This window comes from Kryptolebias marmoratus, linkage group LG13, assembly GCF_001649575.2.
Source record: "Kryptolebias marmoratus isolate JLee-2015 linkage group LG13, ASM164957v2, whole genome shotgun sequence".
NCBI classification, from domain to species: Eukaryota; Metazoa; Chordata; class Actinopteri; order Cyprinodontiformes; family Rivulidae; genus Kryptolebias; species Kryptolebias marmoratus.
Window position 1 is genome coordinate 8,735,022 of NC_051442.1, and position 24,202 is coordinate 8,759,223.

Below are 24,202 nucleotides of genomic sequence, written 5' to 3' on the forward strand. Positions count from 1 at the left end.
AGTTAATTCAGCTGCTCTTCCATCCAGATTTCTAATATGATTCTGTATTGTGGCACATAGGAACATTTATGTAAAACAGGAAGCATTACCTCTAATTTTAATAGACAAATAACAAAAGACAGTGACGGTCTGCACAGTATCAGTTGTTGCTGCATTTAAGGGTCGGTGCTTCAAGAATGTAGATTCATCTACACTCGCTTTTGTAGATGGATGCAATTCACTTTTTATTTCATTTTATATTCTTTACAACTGCTACTATTTAAGTGTACTTCCTGTTTTGCTTTTGTTTTACAACTTACTACGGGTTTATTTAGAGTTTGCTGCTACAAACCTCGGCACTTTGTCCACTGAATGTTTCTTGGCTGCCTTTTTCATGAAGATGAGGTCATTTTGAGCTCTGCACAGACAAATCATTACTACATTCTCTAAATTTGTGCTTGCAGTAATATTTTACACAAACAGGAAAACTATGTTTAATGTCTGGTAGTAAGTGAAAAAAACAAAGTGTAATTTAAAACTAAAGTTATCTAAAAAAGTCACCTTGTTGGACTGTCAGAAGCTGCTTCTCATCTGTCCAGGTGACAAATCCAGTATTTGTTGTTTATGAACTAATTAACTTAGCTGTATTCCTTCTTGTGGTTCTAGATCCCAGATAAACTCCATAAAGATTAAATTTCACTGTATTTAACAGCTTTTAATTATTTAAGAGATGTGTATCCTGTGATCCTTGCAATTTGCAACATTTCATCACATTTAATTGATTTTTGAAATCCACCCATCGCTGCAGCACAGGAGGTTAGAAATGGATCTGTTCAGTCACTTTTGGCCACATCACCTTGAACTGCTGCTTTTGCTCACTTTGCACTAGTTTAGATATTTTGACTCATCGAGAAAGCTTGTAACGTACTTCATAATGTAAATGACTGTTTTCCAAAAATACAAGCACAGTTATTTGATTTGATTCAACCTGGTTTGTGTGATTTATTTCAGTTTTATACAGATGAAGCTGACAAACAGCAGAATTACTAAAAAGTTTGATTTCTTATTTTTTTCCATCTGCTTAAATCTCCTCTAAGCACAGATGCATGCAGACTTGTGCTTCAACTGAATTGTTTTCACACTGCATTTGTTGACAACCTTTTTTTATTTTATTTCATCCTTTAAAGGGCATTTTCCAGCACTGTAATATTGAGTACAGATGCTAGTTTTACTTTAATAAACTTTTAAAAATGTTTAAAAATAAACATTTTTAAATATTTTGCAATGATTTGGGGATTTTAGTTGTTTATTTGTCAAAAATGTCTGGACAAATATTTTCTAGACATTCCTAAATGACCTGTAGCTGCCCAACTCACAGGAAATATGTAAAATAATTTCACAGGCTCAACTTTGTTTTGTGTGCTCAGGAAAGTCACGAAAAAATTGTTTTATTAATAAAGGGGTGGTTTGTGTTTCAAGCATTATTGAAAATGAAAGTCAAAGGTTCTGAAATAAGATAGCAGGAAAACTTATCTTTATTCTAACACATCTTTCAGCCTCTGCCAGATTGATGATTTGTTAATGTCAAATGTATGCTTTTACTAAACTGACAAGTTAAAACTGGTAAAAAAAATGGATATTTATTTTGGCTGCGGTTAAGAGGAATATACCATCATCCATCAAATTCAACTGAATAAATTATTTACTGAATTTTATGCAACTGAATCAGAACTAAAGGGATACTGCATTCAAGCAAACCAAACAAACAAAACTGATATGATTTTAAAAGTCTTTTTTTAAGTATTTCAAATAAATGTCGGATTAAGAACCTTATTTTGTATTCATAAGTATATCAGTCACAAAAAGGATTTTTAAAATATTTTATTGGAGTTAAAATTGACATGACTGATGTCTGAATTCAGCAGAAGAAAAACTTCCCTGTGATCAAACTAATTAAAGGCTGCTGTGTGTTTGTTTAATTTTTAACATTTATTTAATCTCTACGATCCCTGTCGTATTACCGATCCACTTGTAGTACCGCGAGACCCGGGTGTAGATGCCGTACTTTCCCTTCCTGGCGCACTCCTCCCCCCAGCTGACGATGCCCGTCAGGAACCAGGTTCCTTTGTAACTGGTGGCGAGTGGCCCTCCACTGTCGCCCTGGCACGAGTCCTTCTGCCCGTCTGGGTAACCGGCACAGAACATGTACCGCGTGATGTGGTCCCGGCTGCTGTGTTTGCACAGGGTCCGGTCCACGTGGGGGACCGACAGCTTCTGAAGCTTGGTGGCCTCAGGGCCCTGGAAAAGGAGCCGACCCCAGCCGCTCACCAGGGAGTTCGTAGACCCTCTCAGGAGGTTCTGTATGAAATCCTTGGGGCCCAGGCAAATAGGACGCCTCTGGTTGGACAGCTCCACTGGAGAGGCGAGCTTCAGCAGTGCGATGTCGTGGTTGTACTTGGATGTTAGAGAATTATACAGGTAGGTGTGTTTCTCTGCCACAGCATGGTCTCTCTCTGGACCCTCATGAACATTCACATCATGCTCACCTGGAAGTTTAAAAAGCACATTAATACATTACACTTTACCCAACTGAGGCTGTTAAAAGATTTATCTACAACAAGTAAGATATTAACTTTTCCATGGAACTCCACTTCAAGGATCTCAAATATCACTTTAAGTCACAGACAGGTTTTTTTATAGATATAGATGCAGGATTTAGTAATAAAGTACGCAGTTTACTTTTTCTTACCAACTCTGACGAAGAAATCTTTTTTTGTGCCATCCGGATTCTCCAGACAGTGAGCTGCAGTAATCACCCATACGTCACTAATCAGAGAGCCTCCACAAAAAGGCAATGCTCTGTTAAGACTCTCTGAGTGAAACATCAGAACCACCTGTAAATACAAACACTTGTGCTTTAAGAAGCTGAAATGATGACTGTACAAAAACAGAACTACATCAGGCCTAATGTGAGAGAAGCCAATCTTTCTGTAGTTTTTTACTTAATAAACATCCAAGTTTTCTATTTTTTATGATTTATGTTCTTGTGTTCTCATCACCACATCCATCTTTTATTGTCAACAAAGTCTAGAAGGTTACAGAGGAAAACTTTATTTTGATTAATGTGTGATGTATATTAAACAACAAACCAGAAGTAATTTTAGTGTCTTTCTGCTTGAAAAAAGCAGAAAGCAAGTGTCTCTTCTCTGGATCGAACTTCAATAATTTGACAAAAAACCATGATCTTTTTAACTAATTATGTCCTTACCATAAGTAGTTTTGATGCTTTAAAAATAATTAATCAGTGAGACACATAAAAACAAACTGAATACCAAAGCAGAAAAAAAAATATATCAAAAAAAGCATCAAATAGTTTCCCTCTCATCCACATCTTCTCATTCCAGAGCTCATTACCTGCCAAGGGATCTCTCCAGGAATGGCCTCATCTCCACCTACAATCCTCTGGTCAGAGTTGGTTTCAGCCATGATGTTGGGGAGTTTGGTGAAACCCCATGAAAACGTCTCCATGGGATCTGGCTCCGCACCGCCAGCGGCAGCCTCAGCCAGACTTACATTGGGACTAGAGCCCAGTTTCTTTGAGCCAACCTCAGGTAGGTCTGACACATTCACTGTAAGGTTGAGGTTATCATTTGTGTTGGTATCATAGTCATTCGTCAGGTAATTGTAGTCATCCGGATGGTCACTGGTGTCATTTTGTCTCGTTTGAGTTGAGGACTCAAACGATGACTGAACCGGCGTGATGGACCTGGTGTTGGTGCCGGCGGGCAGGACCACGAGACCACAACTGAACTCCACTGAGGGAAAATACAACAAAAACAGGAAAATCAACATTATTTGGGATTTTGAGAAAATTCTATGCATGTTAAAAGTCATAATACAGGTTTCACACAGCAGCATCCTGTGGGTCAAACTCTGCTGCAGCTTTTTATGATCACTATCGTTCAAAAACAAAACTTGGTAAATTGTGTATGTGTGTTCATAAAAGAAAATTCATAAAAATAAACAAATAGATATGAAGATTATGGTGCTGTCAAAACATTACAAAATACAAAATTAAAAATCAATAAATATATATTTTTAAATGTTACTTTGTTTTGTAAATCAAATATTTACTTTTTAAACCACTGTGTAGCAAAACATGATTTGCTATTTTAACATTACATTTACTTAAACAAAAAATAAATCCCAATTAAGAAATGACACCAATAAAACCCCCCATGATTTTATTATTTAAGTGCTGTTTGCCTACAAATGTTTGTGTACATTTTCTAAAAACAGAAAAAAAAAAATCAAAAATTTTGTTAAATGAAAAATTTGTGATAAGAAACATTTGCAACTGTTAATGTTTAGTAACAACAACCTTTTTGTTTCCCACCTCGGGACAATAAAAAAAAAAACCTTTGACCATTACCCAGACCACACTCTCTACTAAGGAAGTTTAAACATTATTATATGGTTATATGTTTTCATTTTCTAGAAATACAACTAAGTCAAAACAACAAATACACATTATTGATTCATAATGTTGGTATTTTTCAGCAGAAAATGCAGCACTTTAAGGGTTTTAGACCAAAATTGCTCCCGTATTTTTTCAGCCAATCAGGGGTGAACAAGTTTTGGTTTAAAAAAACTAAACCCATTACCTCTTCCCCTCTTACTTTCTGCAAGAGTAAATGTAAAACAGCTAAAAGAAAAAATGTAAACATTGCCAAATGCTGTCTCTATAATGAATGGTTTTAGTTTACCTATTGATTCACAGGTTTTCCTGTCTGTTCCAAGTTTGTAACCTGTTGCACACTGACACACGGCTCGCTGACGTTCCATCATGCAGAAATGTGAACATCCACCATTGTTGACTGAGCACAGTTTGGTTATGTCTGCAAAAACAGATGAAATTAGTGTCAACAAAAAGAAAAATGAACATCTCTGTTGGGTGTTTTCCGTCACACTCACCAGTCTCACAGTTCTTGCCGCTGAAGTTGGGTCGGCACCAGCAGGTATAAGAGTTGATTCCATCTTGACACACACCTCCATTCTGGCAGGGTTCTGGCCTACACTGATCACCATCTACACACAAGCATAAAACACACACACACACACACAGACACCAGAGATTAGAGTTTAATTTCACTCTAAGAGAGTGTGTCGTTCGTTTGTCTTACCAACATGAACGGCCCAGAATTCCATCTGGAAGAGAAACACCCACATTAAGAACGAACCTGTGGCTGTCTCTGTTTCAGAGTAAAATGATGAGAATTAATGTGTGTTATTGTTTATAGCCTACAGTTTTCTCGTCATTCTCAAACACCTCCCGGGCCTCCTCCATGGAACAGACTTCTTCTTTGCATTCTCGCTCCAGGTTGGCCTTGAAAAAAATTTCTTCCAGGTGACCATTGTTGTGCCGTCGCTGGCGATTCAGCACCGTGTGTGCAGCTTGCTGGGTCACAAACACAGCTCCTAAAAGGGAAGTTAAAGCAAAAGGTTTTTTTTTTTCTTTCGTAGTGCTTTGCAACCATGTATATTGCATAACACTGTGCAAATAAATGTGCCACAATTTGTAAAAAGGTTTCTCCTAAACCTCAGTGAGGATATTAACTTGTGTAAATCAATTACTTTATGATAAAGGTCCATCCTTATATGAGCTGATGATTCAGGTGCTCACTTTCAAAAGATTTATGCTAAACTGGATTATCAGCAGCAGTAGAAGTGCACAGAATATGATCATTTTACAAATACATGACTGTGATAAGTTAGTAGTCACTTATTTGATTTATGCAATATTTTTTTTTTTACCATAATTTGTAAACCTGACACATTTTTTTTTGTCTTATTGTCCACTTTCCACATGTTTAAAGCACAGTATGTTGTCATGATCAGGTACAAGAACTGGGTAGAAAACGAGTGACAATAAAAAAATAAATACAATAAAACAGCCTAAGTCTGAGAAAAACCTTTAAGAGGACTTTAAAAGATTACAAAAATAATCTCATTAGGACCATATAAAGAAATTAGTGTTGACTTAAAACTTTTGCACAGTATTGTAGGTATCTCCTGTGTTTTGCACGACACCTTTTGTTTAGTTTGTTGCCATTTTCTCAATCAAACAACTAACCAATTGGCTTTTGTCTTTCTTTATACTTCGCATTACAACCAATATAACATCTCTTCAAAAATGACAAGGCTGTCCCTTTTACATGAGGGTTTTAATGAATCCACTCATTTCTGGAACCAGCCCCAACAGAGCCTTCCAGACAGGAAGACACTTTCCCTCCGGCTTTGTTTCTGAGCCCTGGATGTTAAAGATCTGCTTTCAGTATGAAGTAGCTAAATTGGAAATTTTCTGAAGCCTCTGACAGATGTCATTCTCTTTGCTAAGGTGAAATATAATATTTAATGATGTCTGACGCATTCATGTAACCTTTAAGGATGTGTTTAGTAATTTGTATTAACTTGGACAGAAGTGCAGTCTGTATTTCTCAGCACAGGGCTGGTTAAAACTGGTTTCTGTCTCAGCTGTAATGTAAACCTTTGAATGAACCAGCTGCTTGGATGCAAAGAGGGAGTCCCAGCATGCATTAAATAGACAAACATTCACTCAGAAGCTGTTGAAGAATGTGTTTGCTCTCCGCCTTGTTGACAAGTGTAATAAACTTTTACTCTTAAGGAGACTCTCAGTTTCAGCCTGGATTATTATTTTTTTTTCACAACACTCCTACTCTGACCTCACATTTAATCAGATTTAAAAGAGCTTGGCAGACATGATGCAGGCTGACCTGCATCTGCTTGGATGAACCTGCAGTGGTTGATCTCGCAGGGTTAAGAGGCACTTTCATTTAAAGACTATGACCTCACTCAGAGGTCCGTCCATTATCTTTCCCCTTTCTGCTCCTACTGACTGATGAACAGCCTTTTCCCTTCAGCTCCCTGGTATAATGTGTCTTTGATAAGCCAGTTTTGTTGTGACGTTTCTCAACATGCTGTCCGAGCTGTGCTGATTTATTTATACGAGTTAGCTTTAAATGCTTCAGTTTCTATTAAAAAGCAGGGAGACAATAAAATATATGAAATACTTGTGGTTTCATATGTACAGGATACTGTAGCGAACCATATTCTGAAGGTACAATATCTTTGGAACTTCTTGATGATGTTTAACTCAAAACACTTAAAAAAAATATCCTGGCACTGAGGATCCAAAGCAGCAAAGCCGTTCAGGTAATATTCTTTTATATTCTTGTAACTGTTATAACTCTTTTTGACATATTTTCTGTCTGAACAAACAGATGAAACTGACAAGGTAAACCTCAAAATATCTTGGAATATTTAAAGTTAAAGGAAGTCATATTTAGAGATATAACATTTAATTTTAAAAGCTAAAGGGGTTCAATGATGAAAACAGAACTTTTAGTAGAGTATCACTTTAAGAGCCAAAGACTGACCAGACCGTTAAAAAAAATACCCGATAGATGACGTCCTGGTTATCACCCTTGTCTTATATTTTAAATCTCAGAACTTTGACTCTGCCCCCATCAATAAATGCCTGTTTTGTTGTTGTTTACCTGTGTTTTCTTCTTGAATCTCAGCACCCAGTCCATAGATCTGCAGCTGAAAACAGGAAATAAAAATCAGTAAACAAACTCTGGCCATTTTGCCTTTGTCCGTCTGAGTTTCACCCCAAAGCAGCTCCAGAAAGACTCGTCCACCACTCCAAAGTACAGCAACACACTGTTTACTCACCTGTGTGGCCACAGAGTGTGTTTGTTCTTTCACATTTCTGTGTTTTTTATGTTAAAAGAAAAAAAAATGTAATAGAAGTCAAGGGGGGAAAAAAAAAATCAGAATTACAAAATTACCTAATTTGCTTAGCTGGTAATTTTATTGAATGGATATTATTTACATTTGAACATAGTTTATTTTTGACCTTTTGTAACACACTAAGTTGGTTATGTGTGTGTGACTGTGTGTGCTGATATTATCAGCTGTTTTTGATGTTGGTTGTAAAGATGATTCTTGTCCAGTAAGCAGCTTTTGAAGCACAGTGTATGAATGATCATAATGGAGCAAACACAAGAAAACTCATCTTCAAGTTTCTATATTTGGAAAATAATAATTTAAAATTCACCCCTTTGGCATTCTTTTTATTTTGTTGCCTTATAACCTGAAATTTTATTGGTTATAATTAGATTCTAAGAAACAAATATACACAAAATACTTCAGATACTCCATGTCTGGTTCAAACCTCTCATTTAGCTGAGAACAACATTCCCACAGTGAAACATGGTGGTGGCACCATCATGATGTGGGGCTATTTGTTCAGCTTTTGTAATTGAAGTGGAACAGTTACAGAATGCTTTTTCCTGTTGCATCTTGATTTTTACAGTTTTATAAACTCAGTGAAACTGGGGCTGCGGTAGCTCTGCGGTCGGTGCTGAAGTCTCATAATCCTGAGGCTGCAGATTCGAGCCTGGGTTGAGTGAGCAAAGACAAACAATGGCTAAATCTTTCATTTGAGTTTGTTTGCTTTAGTGACCCCTGCAGAAAAAGAGCAGCTAAAAAAGATAAATAAAATCAATGAAGCCAAATTTGAACCAGAGAAAGTGCATTTCCTGATGAAATGTTGTATGATTTCTGAGTGCTGAATGGCTCTGCTGACATTTGCTAAAGAACAAAATAGTCTGAGTTAAAAGCTAAAATCAGAACAGTAGCTAAAAGCCATAAAACGCAAACAGCTAGTTAATAGCTACAAGGGGCAAAAGGCTAGCTAGAAGCTAAAAGTAGCAATAAGCTAACTAAAAGAAGCAAAATGCTACCTTGAAGCTAAAAGTAGTAGAATTTTAGTTATAAGCTAAAAATGAGTGATAGCTAAAAACCAAAATCATCATAAGAAGACAAAAAAGGAAGGAGATATTAAATAAAACAATATTTTTGGAGACCTCAATGCATTTCTATGGGGAAAGTATTATGAATAAAGTTAAACCTTTTGAAAAGTTTAACAGTTATGAAAACCAAAAGTCACATCACCAATCTCCTGAATGAGATGATTTATAGATGGGTAAAATGGTGCAAAGTATGCAGAAGTTTTTAAATTGCAACAAATGAACAGAAAAATAAAAAATAAGAAAACAATATTAACTGTAGAGACAAATGCATATCCACAGTACCCACACCGAACAACATACACACTAGGGTAAAGTACACACACACACACCACTGGTAATGCATCCAGGTTTGAGACCGTGTCATCATCTGAGTGACCAAATGTTAATGTAAAATCTCTGCATGCAAATCAGCTTAGAGCCTTTTTAAACATGGCAGGAAAGAATCTAATGGGAGGAAACTCTCGAGCTGTTGCAGCAGTTTACTCACCAAGGTGAAGAACGGCCGATCCTCAGACTCAGTGATGAGTGTTGACGGCTGTGCGATTTGAGTTTGAGTTACACTGGGCGCGGCGGTGGACAAATCACTGTGGCTGTCAGCCAGCTAACTGGCAGCTCCTTAGCCGCCTCGGCCTTGTTGTGATTTATTGACTTAGGATTACTTAAACGAGACGAGAGAGGATGTTATTCATCTTTTTTTTTTTTTTTAGAATCTTTGCCAATTTTTAAATTCATCAGGTTGCTTCTCGAAACTTTTTAGGGCAGACAACAGTCAGCAGGATTACTGCCCATTTGGTCATAATCAGAATGAAATCCTGTGTCGTGGGACCGGATCTTTCAGTATCTCAGCAGTGAAGAGGGACTGACATCATCTGAGTTGTGAATGGACAGACAGAAGCATGAAAAAGTGGGTTAAAACCAGAAAAATCAGCATCAGTGCTCCTAATCCTTAACAGACTGTGCACCGTTTCATGATGTTAAGCACAGTATCATGTTTTTACTTTGAATTAATTTGTCTTTAATTTAAAGTTTGGAAAACATATCTTTAAGTGCCTCATTTCTGTGCAGCACATATACCTGTGTAAGATTAGCTTCTCAAAGCTTGTTGTCATAAAAGTTTGGATTTTCTTACTCAGCTAGATGAAACTGTCATGATGGGTGGAGGAGGAGGCGAACCCAGAGCGCAGCCTCATTTACAAAAAGGAAAAGAAACTGATTTTGTTTCAACAAACACAAAACAAAGGCTGACTTGGCAGCAAAACTAAACATAACAGAATCAAAAACTGAGACACAAGACAACCGGGACAACCAGACAGCGCATGAAGCGACAACAGACCAGCGAGGAAGTGGAGGAGATGACTGGGTTTTAAAGACAGAAGGTAATTAGGGGAAGTGTGCAAAGGTGAGATGATTACAAAAGTTGGGGCAGGTGTCGATGGGCGTGGCAGGTAGACAAGAGATAGACAGAGGATCAGTGAATGATGACAGAGGCACAGAGAACAAGATAAAACGTGAAGACAACAATAAACCCAAACCAAAAGAAACACACAGTAAAACCGAATCCTGACAGAAACAGGATGACCTGCTGATGGTAAATTTGAAATGAACTACAGCACTTCCTTTGGTCGTCCATCTGCTGCGGCTGAGTAATAAATAGAGTAAATATGGTTTGATGATGAAGACCTAAGGCTGTGACTGCAGGTCTGTGATGAAGCCAGTAGTTTCAAGTCTTTGCTGATTTTTTTCCTCTTAATATCTTAAAGATTTGTTTGTTCAGTTGCTCTATACAACTTTTGAATGCTTGTTCTTTTGTTCTCTTTTTTCCCACTATGCTGTCATGGTCAGGCCATTACGAGTAGAAAAACTTTGAAAAGCCTGAAGAAAGCCTAGAGCACTATTAATCAAAACCTCTTTAAGTTAAATTAGACCGCGCTGAAGCATAGTTTAAAGACACTATGGGGATAGTTTAAAACTTTTGCACAGTACTGTTCAAACCTGGAATATAACCCACAGTGGCCCAAGCCAAACAAACAGAAGAACCAGAAAAAACTCCACACAGAAATAAAAGAACATCTGCCTAAACTGACTCGTGCAGCTCATTAGAAGAGGAACAGAACTCATGTGGCTCTTTTGTCTCCAGACGGAGCAGCTGCTCCTCCATCGCTGCTCCATAAAGACAGACTCTGGCAGAGGACCAGCTCCACTTTACTCCGACTGCGGTTCTTCTAGCTACGACTCAAGAAGCAATAATGAACTGATGTCGCAAAATTGTTCTTCCGAGGCAGAGACGATGCGAGGTTCATGAACCACACAGGAACACAGAAAATTACGGATGTAATTGTTTCTATTTTAAAGCATTTCACTTAATTACAGAGCAGGGGAATGAAGATGAAGGTAAAAAAAGAGTCAGAGGAAGTTTTGGGTTCACATAACGCTTTAATGACGGCTGAGGAGTCTGATATTTAATAATTTCATGTTATTAAAGTATTTTACTGACTTTCAACATTGCCATAATAATTAATACCATCCTCTAAAGGCATTAGAGAACAAGGCATTTGCCCATGTTTGTGTTTGTCTGTATCACGAGAAAAATATTTCATCAACCAGTGGACAGATTTTACTGTTTTAAGTGATTATTGGATGTAAGTGTACAACTGATTAACTTTTAGAGTCAAAGTAATTTAAGATGGTTGCCACAGCCTGCTGAAACACAAAAAATTGTATTACTCAGTCAGTTTTTACACATATTGAGCTAAAATTTGCTGTGGAGTCATTTACAACATCACATCAGACTGAGCATATTGTTATTTTTTGAGGTTTGACCATAATTTCTTAGCATAAACCTATTGCATGAAAGGAGGCGGACAATATGCATTTTTTTAAAGAATGTTAAGTTTTTAATTTATGCTGTAATCGCTTTTTTATTTTTTATTTTTCTGAGTGTTTCGGTTTTGATCCTGCATAATATTTGAACATTTACTTGTTGGCATTTATGAGTCTGAAGGCTGATGGAATAAAGGATTACTTGAGCTGGTTTGTATCACTGCCCTGAATAAAGCAAGAAAAAACTCACACCTCAATGGATGACTTCAGTCAGCAAAGTTCAAACCCTGCCCCCAGATTTTTTTTTTTCTTTCTCGACAACCTGACCTCACACCAGTCCACTGAGGAGCTAAGAGGAAGTCAGGACAACTTTACTCTCACAATATCAGGCGACGTCTCTGTTTACAGTCTATTTATGACATAAAAAACTGTACACACCCGATAAGACCATGGCAGATATGCAGCACTCTGACACTTCGGCCTCAGCATCCTACAGTCGTTCTGGTTTGTTAAAAAGTCCATTACACAACTGATCAAATGATCAATGAGCTGATTGATCTGCAGTGTCCGTTTGCTGAGTTTGCAGCTGGATCTGCATTAATGAGACAGAAGACAACCAAATATATTGATCTTCCACTTGAGCTAACATTACTTTTTAAAGTTATTCTACCATTTTGCAAAGTCTTCCTAACCTGAACATAATGCTTTTTTTTGGTGAACTGTTTGATTCTTTTGTGCAATAATTCCTGTTAACTTCTTAAAGAAAAGGGTCACAAAAATTCTCTATTATTGACTTTAAGATTGAGATCACAGTTAAATGTTTGTTGATATGTCTGTTAGCAAAATATCTTATGACCAGCTGTGCAGATTTTAATGAAACTCTCAGGAAGTAGACATCTACATCTGATTAACTTTTAGGGTCAGTCCAAATCAAGATGGCCGTGGCAAAGGATTAACCTTATCAAACACAAAAAATGACTTTAAGTCTGTTAGTTTTACAGATAATAAGATAAGAATTGGTGTGGTAGTAGCTGAGAGTCACCCCTTACACAGAATCTGAAGACTAACATATTTGAAAAAAAGATTGTTTTAAATTTAGCTTAACTTAAATTTTGGGGTGAATTGAAATCAAGATGGCGCCACATTATGCCACTACTTCAAAAAATGGATCAGTATGTTTTTTGTCTCTAAAAAAACTTGTCCAATAGGTTTATCATTATATATTTTTTTTTATTTTGCAAAATTCTATCAGTTTAGATATTAGTAAAATAATAGAAATAGAATTTTTGCAGTAAATTATTGTCAAACAAACAGTTACCTTTAGGTGCAAAATGGAAAAAATGCGCATAATTCCAGTTTTTTTAAACCTAAAACCATTTACAACCTTTTTGAAAGAAAAAAAAAAAAGAGTAAAACGCATGCTTGCCTGGCGCGCGCACATTCTCCCCATTCAGGCCATCTGTCTTTGTCTGTCAGCGTGCGCGCGCGCCTTCGCAATGCGCGAGGGTTTGGTGCGAGTGCTCCTCCAGCCTCAGACTCACACACCGAGCCGGGCTGCGCGGACAGAGTTCTGGACTCAAACTGGACCGGAGCAAAATGACAAAGTAAGAACGGGTTGTTGGATTTTTTTTTTAATTTTCTCTTTTTTTTTGCGTCTTTTATCCGGAAGTTTCATTCAGAGAAGAGCAGCAGGAGAAGAAACGGAGCTCCATGAGCGGGAAAACAAAAGGCAAAGAGGATAAAGATCATGGTGAGTAAGCCTGGGTCACATATAAGATCTAATTATATTTATATAAATATAAAGCTTAATGGTTAGTGTCTCCCTGGTCACGTGATGTGAGAAGCTTTTAAAAGTTGGATTCATTTATGGTCCACATTTCATCCCCATCATGCACAAATCTCACAGCTTTGAGCTTCTTCAAACATCATCAGATGAAATATCTCCCGTCAGTTTATAAAATCCCTAGAATTGTTTCTTGGTATTTTTTTTTCTGTTTAAATGACTCGCAGATTTGATTTGAGCCTCTCACACACCTTCAGTCATTCAGCAAGAAGATGGAGCCGCAGTGGAAACTGGGAAACTATCATTGCCATGGAAACAGAAGGGAGTCACCCACAGCTCCATCATAACCAGGCTGATTTATCATCTGTGCATTTAACCTCATTGAATTGTTAAAGATATTAAATTATACAGGATGTCCAGCTGTAAGTTAATTATTTCCCATACGGGTTGTTACAAAACAAACATGTAAACTAATAGCTTCTAATCTGCAGCCTGAGAGGTTTCTTCAATGATTACTCACATTGGGATATATTTCTGTTCAAGCTGACCAAATAAAGTGCAAACGGTTTTTACATTTAGATATTTTACACTTTGGAGTTTTGTTTTTTAAGGGAAAGTATAAAAGTGACATTTTCAAAAACTAAAATGCAGCGTAGAAAAAAATGGCTCTGCTGCTCTGTGATGAGATCAGTAATAATCAGTTATTTATTTACCATAAAAATAAGCTAATAGAGCATGGAAGAAAGAAATGGATGCAGGTAAAAACTGCAGCTAAAATATTAATTTGCTCAAATCAAAGTTTAGGTAGTAACTTGTTGATTCCTGGTTCACTTTGCATACTGAAAGTAAAAAACATTCTGCTGCACTTTAAATGTTTGTTGGATGTTTAATCCAGCTTTTAGTTAAATCCAGTGTGGAAAAACAAGGTTCAACACTTTAAGGTTAAAGCGATAAGCCAAGCCAACAAATGTCGAAAATAAAAGAATGAGTTATGGATTTTAGATGTTCTTGTTGGATTTTTTTTTGTGCCAGATTTAGTCTCTTATGCTTTCTGTTCGTTTCTCAGTATATTTCTGTGTTTGTTTCTGCCGGTGCTTCCTGTTCTGAGGGGTTTTCTTGATGTTCGTCCTGTCAGTTTTAGGTTTGTTGTTGTTTCTTGGCCGTAGCTCTCCTCAGCTCCCCTGTGCTGTCTGTCAAACACAGACACCTGGTCTCACTGACTAATCACGCCTCCCAGTAGATATAAGCTCCCTGGTCAGATCCTCATGTATACTCTTCTGCTCAGTCCTTAATTCTCATCCCATAACTGTTTGATTTTTTCTTTAATAAACTATTTTTTGGAATCATTCCTACCTGCTGCTGCTGCTCTGCACTCTTGGGTTCTCGTCGACCGCTGCAAGCAATAGTTTAATTATTAGGATCTGACAATGAACGGAGAAAACCGAGGAGTGTATAAGTACAGGGAAGGTGACCGCTGAATGCAGAACAGGTGGGTTGATTATAAGTTGCAGAAAGGTGGGAATAGAGCTGAAGGAGGTTCACTGAGGAAAACGCCGGCTGAGCTAGAGATGATCAGAAACAGACTGAACTATGAACATAAATGAAAATGTCCTAAAATACAGAAAGAAAATATACCAGAAAAAAAATACGAACCCCCAATTGTGACAAAATGAACAGTCAGAAAAATTTGGCGTCACAAATATAGCCACAACACGAGAAACACTAAATAGGTCTCAATAAGGAAGTGTCCTAAAACTAATACGTCTCAATGTATTTACTCATTTTGCTGAAGTAAATCTAAGCTTATTTATGGCTGCAGTAGAATCTTGTATCATGCTCCTCCACCAGGTTGCAGTAACTTTTTAAAACGCTTATAAAAGTCACAAAGATACCAAACCGGTGCTCAGAACAGGCAGTAAAACAAGATGAGGGGTAATTTATGGGCTCGTAGATCCTTAAATTGATCCCTGCACTCCGACAGCGTCAGCTCGAAGCTGTGCGTTAATTCGTTTCTGAGAACAGCTGCACTGTAAACACCAGCACAGACCGGAGTGGTGACATTAATAGCTTGTTGAGTCTCACACAGCCCGGCACGATCTAACAGCCGATTTAAAGAGAATTAAATGGAAATGTCCTTTTTTTTTGGCATTTTGTGAAATTTACTTTAAATTTACACAGACTGTCTCCTAAAAAGCTAGAAAAAAAACCCTGACATTAAAAAAATATTATTTTTATATCAATTTGGCACAACATCTGTACAACTGACTAAATAAGTAAATAAGTAAAATCACATTTTGTCTAGGAACAAAAAACTCAAACTTAAAACCAGAACACATAAAGAACTGAATGCGTCAATTATATAAAACATAAAACAATCTGTGATTTTCTTCTTTCTCTGCCAAGAAGTTTGCAGCTAAAAGATCTACAATAATGATTGTAAGTCCCATAAAATCACGACATTGTGTCAGCTTGTGTTGTTCTTCTCCCTGTAATCTAATGAAATGTTTATTTTTTGGAACAACGTGAACTCATTAGCATGTTGTTATTAAAAATGACTCTTTTCTTTTAGACGACTGTCCTGATCAGTCCAGTTTTCTGAGCAGACTTTTCTTCATGTTCGACATCATGTTGACTGATAAAATGATGACATCTAGTGGCTGGTAATTTACACAGCATGAATGAGCTGCGAATCAGAACAGCAGCAGCAGAAGTAAATGTAATTTTATGATTTAATTAAATAAATACTGGCCACCTGCCCAGACTGATAGCCCAGATAGGTTATTTTTCCCTTCAAAAAAGTGGATGTTCGTCTTTGAAGAGAATAAAACAGTTATATTTTATTGAATTATCTGTTTTATGGCATCCTAAATGCATTGATGTTTTTACTTGTGTGAGTGTGCATATGTGGGTTTGTTTGCCTGCAATGTTAGCAAAACATCTCATGAACCACTGGACAGATTTTGACGAAACATTCAGAAAGTACTCATTCGATGTACACCTCCAACTGATTCACTTCTGGTCAAACCTGTTCAAGATGGCTGCCACAACTAAGCAACTTTAGCCAACAAAATGATTATAACAAAGCCAATTTTACAGATATTAAGCTAAAATCTGGTGTGGTAGTAGCTGAGAGTCATCTTCAACAAGTACTGTAAGTGCTTCCCATGGTGAGATGATCTTAGTTTAAAACTCTGCCATGAAAGGTGGTGGGCGATATGCATTTCTTCAAGGAATGCTAGGTCTTAGCTTTCAAAGAGAGCACAAAGCAGCTTGGTTAAGAGAGATAAAGTTCACCCAGCTTTATCCACCACACATTTATTTCCTCCTCATTGCAGTTTTACAGCATAGTTATGTGGATTTAGCTATCCAACAGCTGTAAAAATGTCTGTCTGGAAATTTAGAGTCTAAGATTTGAAGAAAAAAAAATTCTAATGAGAGGCACAAATATGTCAAAGATGCTGCCTCGGATAGCTTTTCATCATCTATCAGCTTTACTGAGAAGTTGCTGAGTTGTCACATTCTGCAGCTACATCCTGCTTCACTGCCTACAACATCTTTTATGTTCTTTTACGCTGCAGATTCTGCAGCAGCAAACTGTAATATGGTTTGCATCCACTGTGAAACATGGTTGCACTTTTGTTTTAACTCTTTTTGATCTGATCAAATGGAAAAACTCCTAATAGGCTCTTTTACAAAATGGATTAAACAGGATGACAGCAGGGTTGGGCAAAACTGTGCATTATAACACTGAGATGGAAGGATTATGGATATAGCCCACAAACTCACAATAAGTGGTGCAATATGAGACGTTTTGTCTGTTTGCATGTCTGTTTTGGATCTGAAAGAAGATTCACATGAAAGGCATCTGTTTGTATTTCTAAACAGAGCACAAAAAGTAAGAAATTTTGTGCTTGGTCAATTTTTAAAAATATTATAACAGTTATTCTTGGCAATAAATCTCATGCGGTTGGAAAGCCTGTTGATTTCCCCTTAAATGGTGCCACATTTGTTAGGAAAAGGCATTTGTAGGATGAGCAGCAAAGCTGAGTGTGTTGGTTGTGCCCAGGAAAAGCTTGCCAAATATTCTCTGCCAAGCAGCTTAGTCTGCTGTTGACTCTTGTACTGAGCTTCTGGGACCACAGGTGCCGACAGTCAGGTGTCTTATTGTCAGCACCTGTGAGCAACCAGTGGTAATCCCACATCTCTGCAGTCTGGGACCAAAACTCGATCCTCTATAATATGACAACGCTGGCCCCCACAGAGCCGGGTTTATCAGAGACCAGCTCCAGAATTTAGGAGAGAAGAGGATGGACTGATCTCATCCCCCCCTGAACACCTGTGGGATCAGCTCAGGGTGCTGCTTGTTTCAGAGTGACCAATACAACCACACTGATTTAAGAATGGGCTGTCATCCCACAGCAGCGTGTGACCAAGCTGATGAGCAGCATGAGGAGGAGGTGCCAGGTGGTTGTGGCTGTGTATGGTTCTTCCACATGCGACTGAGGCACCTGATTGTTAAATAAATAAAATAATAAATTATCTATATGTCTTTTTTTCTTCAGACTTCAATCTTCAATTAACACCAGACAAGAGTCAATAGTGGAATAAACTGTTTGGCAATGGCAGAGAAGATTTGGCAAGATTTTTATGGACCGACCCACAAACTCAACTCTGCTGCATTTTGCTAACAAATGGGGCACCATGTAAGGAAAAATAATCAGGCTTTTCATCAGATGATTTATTGCAGAGAAACTTTTATACAACAAAGAAATAATCAAACACAAATTTTCTTACTTTTTATGCAAAGTTTATTATTCATTATTACTATTATTAATTACAAACAGGGCAGATTTTTCTTTTTATACCAAGAAACACAATATACTTTTTTGTTAGACTCAACAGAGGCCAGGATTGCTTTTCTCATTTGATTTAAATGTGCTGTGCAAATGTTTTAGGCCAGCTCAGTTAATTTTTTAAAACTTTCTTTCTAAACAGTCAAAGTTTCTTGTGACCTTTGCACGTGGTCTTCATCAAGAGATATCCAGACTTTCTGAAGGTGTTTTATAGTTTTTCTTTAGACTTAAGCTCAGCCCAGTCTTTGTAACTAAAAAAAGAACTGGATTTTTTGCAAAAAAAATCTTCTGTTGAGTTTAGGAGCCTTGTTATGTCTGAGTAATTCCCAGGTCAGAGTTAAGTGGCTTAACAAAGTCAAAAAAACAGAAAAAAACATCCCTCTGAAAAAGTCAGGTACTGGATTAAAATGTGTGAAAAAGCAGCCAAAGTCTAAAGAAAAAAGTGAAAGATCTTCAGAAAAATTAAAACACTATTAATCAAGATTATTTCAAAAGATTACAAAAAAAACTTGCTGCTTGGAAGCAAAACAAAGAAATGAGAGATGACTCAGGAGTTTTGCACAGTCCTGTACATATATTAGTCTTTACTTACGTCTCAATTCAATCAGGACGTTTATGAGAAGTTATCATCACTAAAGCAGTGATAAAACCCTCTTAACTTGTTCTGCAAGTGAAGATGGATGGCTGTTGGTTTTCGCCATGAAAGCATAAACCTCCCTCCCCACACTGAGCGAGGTTACTGTCAATGGGGTCGTTACAAGTGCAGTGCTACAGATTCATCTGTGTTTGTGTCCCAGCTAGTTTCTCAGTTTGATTTCACTCACACACACACAAATAAAGTAACAAAGGAAGCGCACGGGCCTGTCAATAGATCCTTGGGTTTGGGAAGGGCCTGCTGGCTCCATCTCTCTCTTACTGTGCCAGATCAGCGGGGTCTCCGTATGAATCATTGATGACCGGTTCCAGCAGCTTAATGGCCTCTAATGTTCTGTAATGATCCCCTGTCAACGCCACGTGCACGCCCTTAATGGATCCAATACCGTAGAGAGTTCTGCGGTTTGGACTTTGATATCTTGGCCTTTTTTTATTTATTTATTTTTTTTTATTTGGCCAAGCAGCTCACAACAGGAAGTGAGAAAAAAAGCCATGAGCACAAGGCTGCGGAGCTCCACGGGCGCAGCATGGCTTTCCCTCTCCGACGATCAGCTTCAGGTAAGGCGAGAAGGAAAAAGCTCTGCCAGGTGTTTGGAAACAGACTCAGAACAATCGGGACTCCTCGCTGTTTGGAACAAAGTGGTTTCTGGTTAGAAGGAATAGCTAGGTGTAGTGACAAACAGGCTGAAAGTCTTCTTCTGCATTAGTGTTATGAATTGATGATGCAGCTGATTATAGTTTTTAAAATGCTCCTAACTTGGAATTTTTCCTTAGAAAACTCTTGTATAATTTGGTATAAAATAGGTAAAATGAGTGAATATAAGCCAGTAAAAACTTAAAGCGCTGTCCATGGTTCTGAAAACAGCGGAGGACGCGCCCTTTATCTTTTTGTTGGGCTTTTTAAAAACACTCAGATATTGAATTACCTTCTAATGCAGGCTGTGAAGGGTTTTCTCTCGTATTTTCTGCAGCTTTAAGATTAGATCTCTCCTCTATGCGTTTGAGTCGAGACCCTATCTGTGTCTGTGCGTCGACTTTACAACCCCAAGAGAAAAGTCTAACTGAAAATAGATACTCTCAAAAATTAAAGGCCTTGCATTCCTTCCTTGAAGGAAGGAATATCGCCTGCTGCCTTTCATGCCGGAGATTTAAACTAAAATCATCCCGTGCAAAGAAAGAATGAAGTTATAGATGTTTTTGGTCAAATCTTGTAAATGACTTTACACATGATCTCATGCAATATTGTTGAATGTTTTGAGGATGACTCACAGCTACTACCACATCAAATTTTAGCTCAATATCTGTAAAACTGATTGAGCTACAGCCATGTGTCTGTTGGCTAAGGACAATTAGCTATGGCTGCCATCTTGATATGGATCGACTCCAAAACTCAATTAGTTGTAGATTCTCATCCAATCATTACTTTCTGACAGTTTCATTGAAATCTGTCTACTGGTTCATGAAATACTTTGCTAACACTATAAACAAACGAACACACACAGATGATGGCAAAAACATTATCCCCTGTAGTCTTTAGTGGCAAGCAATAATAACATTTATATTAATGGAAGAAGTATTTAATTAAACTAACATGTTCATTGTCTTCAGAAGTCTTTGGACAAAAATTTATGAGCTGGGCAGATTCTTTTGACTGAAAATAACTTTATTTAACAAAAACTACAACCACTTCAGAACAAGGTTCAAGTTTCAAGTGAAAAGCAGACTGAATGCATCCGTGGCTGTTCAGAGCACCCAAAGGTCACCATTCACTGCTGCTTTTTAAAGTCTTTAAAGGCTTCGAAGCTCATTTTTCTGAAGATTTCTGCGTGTTGTTTCTGCAGCGTGAAACTCGTGTTTTGGAGTTATATATACACTGATCGTTCACCTCAGACAGTGTTTTCACATATTATCTTGAACAGTTTCCTGTGTCCCATTAAAATGACCTTCTGCTTTCTTTGCAACATTCTAAACAGTCTGTAGGGGGCGCTACAGAGCTCCAAACAACATTCTCAAGTGATGCAACAAACAGCTTAATTGGCTAGTTCCAATAATACATATAAGTCTCCAGTGATTCCTTTTTTGTGTGTGTTTTTTTTAGCAGCTTGTCCATCGATCAACTTATTGATTCACCTTTTTTTCCTGCAACTTCTCTCTTTGTCATCGGCCGAGGGCAGGATTAATCATGTCTGTCACCTTGTGTGAGATTGCTGCTTTTAATCTTTAAGCCTCTTGCTTTTGTGGGAGTAGGTGTGCAGGATTAAATCAGGAAATTCATGCAAGAAAAGATGACTTTTGGTCATTTCTTTGGTTTCACTGTAGGCTGATGTTGATTGTGTGACCTTGTTGTGGTTTTTACAAGGAATGCCTCGTTTATACTCATCTTCATCTGCATGTCTGTAAGGGGTTTTCAGCAGGTTAAAGGCTCCACTTTGGTGAGCAGGACTTGACCTCAATTTTTCTTCGCTTTTTTCCGGCTCATTTGCTCAGTCAGTTTTCGAATTTGGCTCTTTTTCAGGGATTTTCACCATCTTTTCCTCTGAAGAGCACCCTGTACTGATTGGTGTTCGGCCCCACATGCTGATGGGGCTTCGCTGTGAGCCTTCCTCCTCCTCCTCCTCCTCCTCCTCTTCCTCTGAGCTTGTCGTAGATGTATGTGGCTTCAACAGCTGCTCATCTGTTTTCCTGCGGGGGCTGCCTGTGGCCCGCAGACGTGCGTGAAGTGGCTGATTGCTGCTCTGTGCTGTTGCCTCCACTCCGGTGCTATAATGCAAAAGGAAATGTCTGGAAAGACGACACACCTCATCTAATCTGAAGTGCTCTCTCTGTTATTCACCTCCTTCTTGTGAGCTGCAGCCTCTCAGTGGTAAACCTCTGCACCAAAAAAAAAAAAAAGAAAGTGAGCCCCTCCTCTTCCCTTTACTGTCTTCTGTGTTTCTCTTTTTTAATTTTCCATTGAGTTCATTTGCAATAATTCTCTTTGTCACTGATAGCTGAAAAAATGAAGGAGGCGAGATAATGTTTTTGACTGTGTCTTTGTGTCTGTCACCAATATATCTCACAAACCACTTGACAAATTTGAATGAAACTTGGAGAAAATAATTATTGGATGTACATCTACTTCTGGTTGACTTTTAGAGTCATCTTGATTCAAGATGGCTGCCACAGCCGACTGACCTTAAAAACACAAAAAGGGCTATATTTCAGTCAATTTTACTGATATTATGGTAAAATTTGTAATGGTTGTAGCTGAGAGTCATATACAACACATACTCCAGATGTGACTCACTGTGCAGTATCTTTGATTGAAACTGGCGTTAACTCTCGGAGTCAAACCTGTTCGTCTGATAGCAAAATATCTCATGAAACACTGGACAGATGTTAAAGAAACTCTCCGGAAGTTATTATTGGATGTACATCTTCAGCCGATCAACTTTTGGAGTCAACCCCGTTTATGATGGCGGCCCCAGCCGACTGACCTTAGGAAACAAAAATGGGTATCACTCAGCCAGTTTTACAGATACTGAGCTAAAATTTTGTGTGGTAGTAGTTGAGCATCACCACTAACACATACTCTGAGCTCTTTTCATCACACAATATTTTTGCGTAAAACGCTGGCATTAACTGTTGGCATCATCTCTGTCTGTCTGTTAGCAAAATATGCTGTGAACCTTTGGATGAACTTTAATGAAACTCTCAGAGAATAATCATTGAATCTGATTAACCTTTGGAGTCAGTCCAGTTCAAGATGGCCGCCACAGCTTATCAATATTAGCCAACACAAAAGATGACTATAATTCAGTCACTTTTATAGCTATAGAGCTAAAACTTGATGATTCATTCACAACACATACTCTGACATTTCGCAATATCGCATTAAGCTGCGCAGGAAGTCATTTTAAAAGGTTTGACCAGAATGACTCCAACTCATCATTTCTCATCATAAGATGATCTCAGTCTAAAACTCTGGCAGGAGAGGCAGCGGGCGATATGCATTCCATCAATGCGCCCGATTGCGCATAGACCTTTAGTTTTTTTTGTTTGTTTGTTTGTTTTCTTTTGTCTTTCACAGTGCCTTCATATAAAAGTGATTTGTCCCATTTTTTTTCCAACGCTGCACCTCCTCTTTTCTTTGTCTCCTCCTTTCTTTCGTTCATCCTTCAGTTTTCTAACTCATTTCTGTGCCTCCCCCTCCTCCCTCCCCCCGGCTCTTCCTCCTGTCCTCCTTTCTCGCTCGCAGGCGCACTCAGTATCACATTTTTCCTCCTTCCCCTTCTGCTGTCTTATCTCTCTTATTCCACCTCTCTCATTCATTTATTCCCACATCTGTCTGTCTCCCCCCGCCCCCCTTATTTGTGTTTATTCTCCTCCTCGTGCATTTGCATCCCTCCTCATCTGAACCTCCCCAAACTCCATCCTCTCTATGGTCCTGCCCATCACTCATCAGTGTTTCAGTGGAACATGTAAATATCATGCCACGTGGGGGCTACAGGTGCTCCTATATCAGAAGCAGCACCTCTCAACCTCCCCCCCCCCTCCTCCTCTTCTTCGTCCTCTCTCCTCCTCCTCCTCCTCTTCTTCACGCCTCTTCCTCCGGTGCGGGCAGGGCTGCAGCAGTTTTATGAACGGCGCGGCTGCATCATGTTCCGTCTCTCCCCGATCGAGCCCCGACTTGTTTCATTGACAAACATTCCGCTTGGTGCATTTCTGTCAGCGTCCAGGAGCGGAGCGTCACCTCCGGGGGAGCAGTGCAGAGCAGGAGCAGGAGCAGGAGGACAAGCAGGAGAAAGAGTAGGACGAGGAGAAGGAGAGGAGGCAGCAGCTGCAGTGATCACCACCACCACCATCATCATCATCATCATCAACAACATCAAGAACACTCCATAAGCTGTTGATCCGCCACTCGGACCCGGACTGGATCATCTTCATCCAAGCTCTTTTGGACACTTAAAAAGAAAGAAGAAGAAAAAAACTTGAGAGGGTGAGTTTTTCCCAATCAGCCCCCCTCTCCCTCCCTCCCCTGAAGGGGGATGGGATGGGATCCGCTGGAACATCTCCGCATCCATGAGGAGGCGCACCGCGGACGCACCGATGGAGGATTCTGGATCATCACGCGTTTTGGAACCACCTGCCAGCCTCCTGCAGCGGCCGGTGTGTGATGCGAACTGACTCGTGGGTGGCGTAGACCCCCCCTCCCCAGTCCCCCCTCTCTGTCCCTC

The 24,202-nt window shown here is 38.6% G+C and overlaps 2 protein-coding genes across 5 annotated transcripts in view; one reads left to right on the plus strand and one right to left on the minus strand.

Annotated features, from left to right (window-relative positions):
* Positions 1–1,845: 1,845 nt before the first annotated feature.
* Positions 1,846–7,711, minus strand: f9b (coagulation factor IXb). The gene is made up of 8 exons (XM_017421272.3): positions 7,557–7,711; positions 5,285–5,457; positions 5,163–5,187; positions 4,954–5,067; positions 4,746–4,877; positions 3,394–3,794; positions 2,729–2,873; positions 1,846–2,525 (listed from the first exon to the last, which is right to left on the minus strand). Exons 1-8 carry the CDS (start codon positions 7,642–7,644, stop codon positions 1,969–1,971), a joined length of 1,635 nt encoding a protein of 544 aa, XP_017276761.1. The 5' UTR covers positions 7,645–7,711; the 3' UTR covers positions 1,846–1,968.
* Positions 7,712–13,214: 5,503 nt separating this feature from the next.
* Positions 13,215–24,202, plus strand: part of fgf13b (fibroblast growth factor 13b) — a 24,485-nt gene continuing 13,497 nt past the window's right edge. The window contains exon 1 of one of the 4 annotated variants that reach the window (XM_017421354.3): positions 13,215–13,446. In XM_017421354.3, coding sequence (XP_017276843.1) covers positions 13,407–13,446 — 40 coding nt within the window. In that variant the 5' untranslated portion in view covers positions 13,215–13,406. Of the gene's footprint in view, positions 13,447–19,498; positions 19,545–23,568; positions 24,135–24,202 lie in introns of those variants that run through there. The other 3 variants (XM_017421355.3, XM_025006999.2, XM_037979027.1) reach the window with 3 other exon arrangements.

What these genes read in the sequence shown, in the direction of transcription:
- f9b (XM_017421272.3), bottom strand. Translation starts at nt 7,644, where the DNA reads ATGGCCAGAGTTTGTTTACTGATTTTTATTTCCTGTTTTCAGCTGCAG. An exon ending in GATTCAAGAAGAAAACACAG is followed by an intron (nt 5,458 to 7,556) that starts GTAAACAACAAC and finishes CTTCCCTTTTAG; the next exon opens with GAGCTGTGTTTGTGACCCAG. An exon ending in CTGGAGAGATCCCTTGGCAG is followed by an intron (nt 2,874 to 3,393) that starts GTAATGAGCTCT and finishes TTGTATTTACAG; the next exon opens with GTGGTTCTGATGTTTCACTC.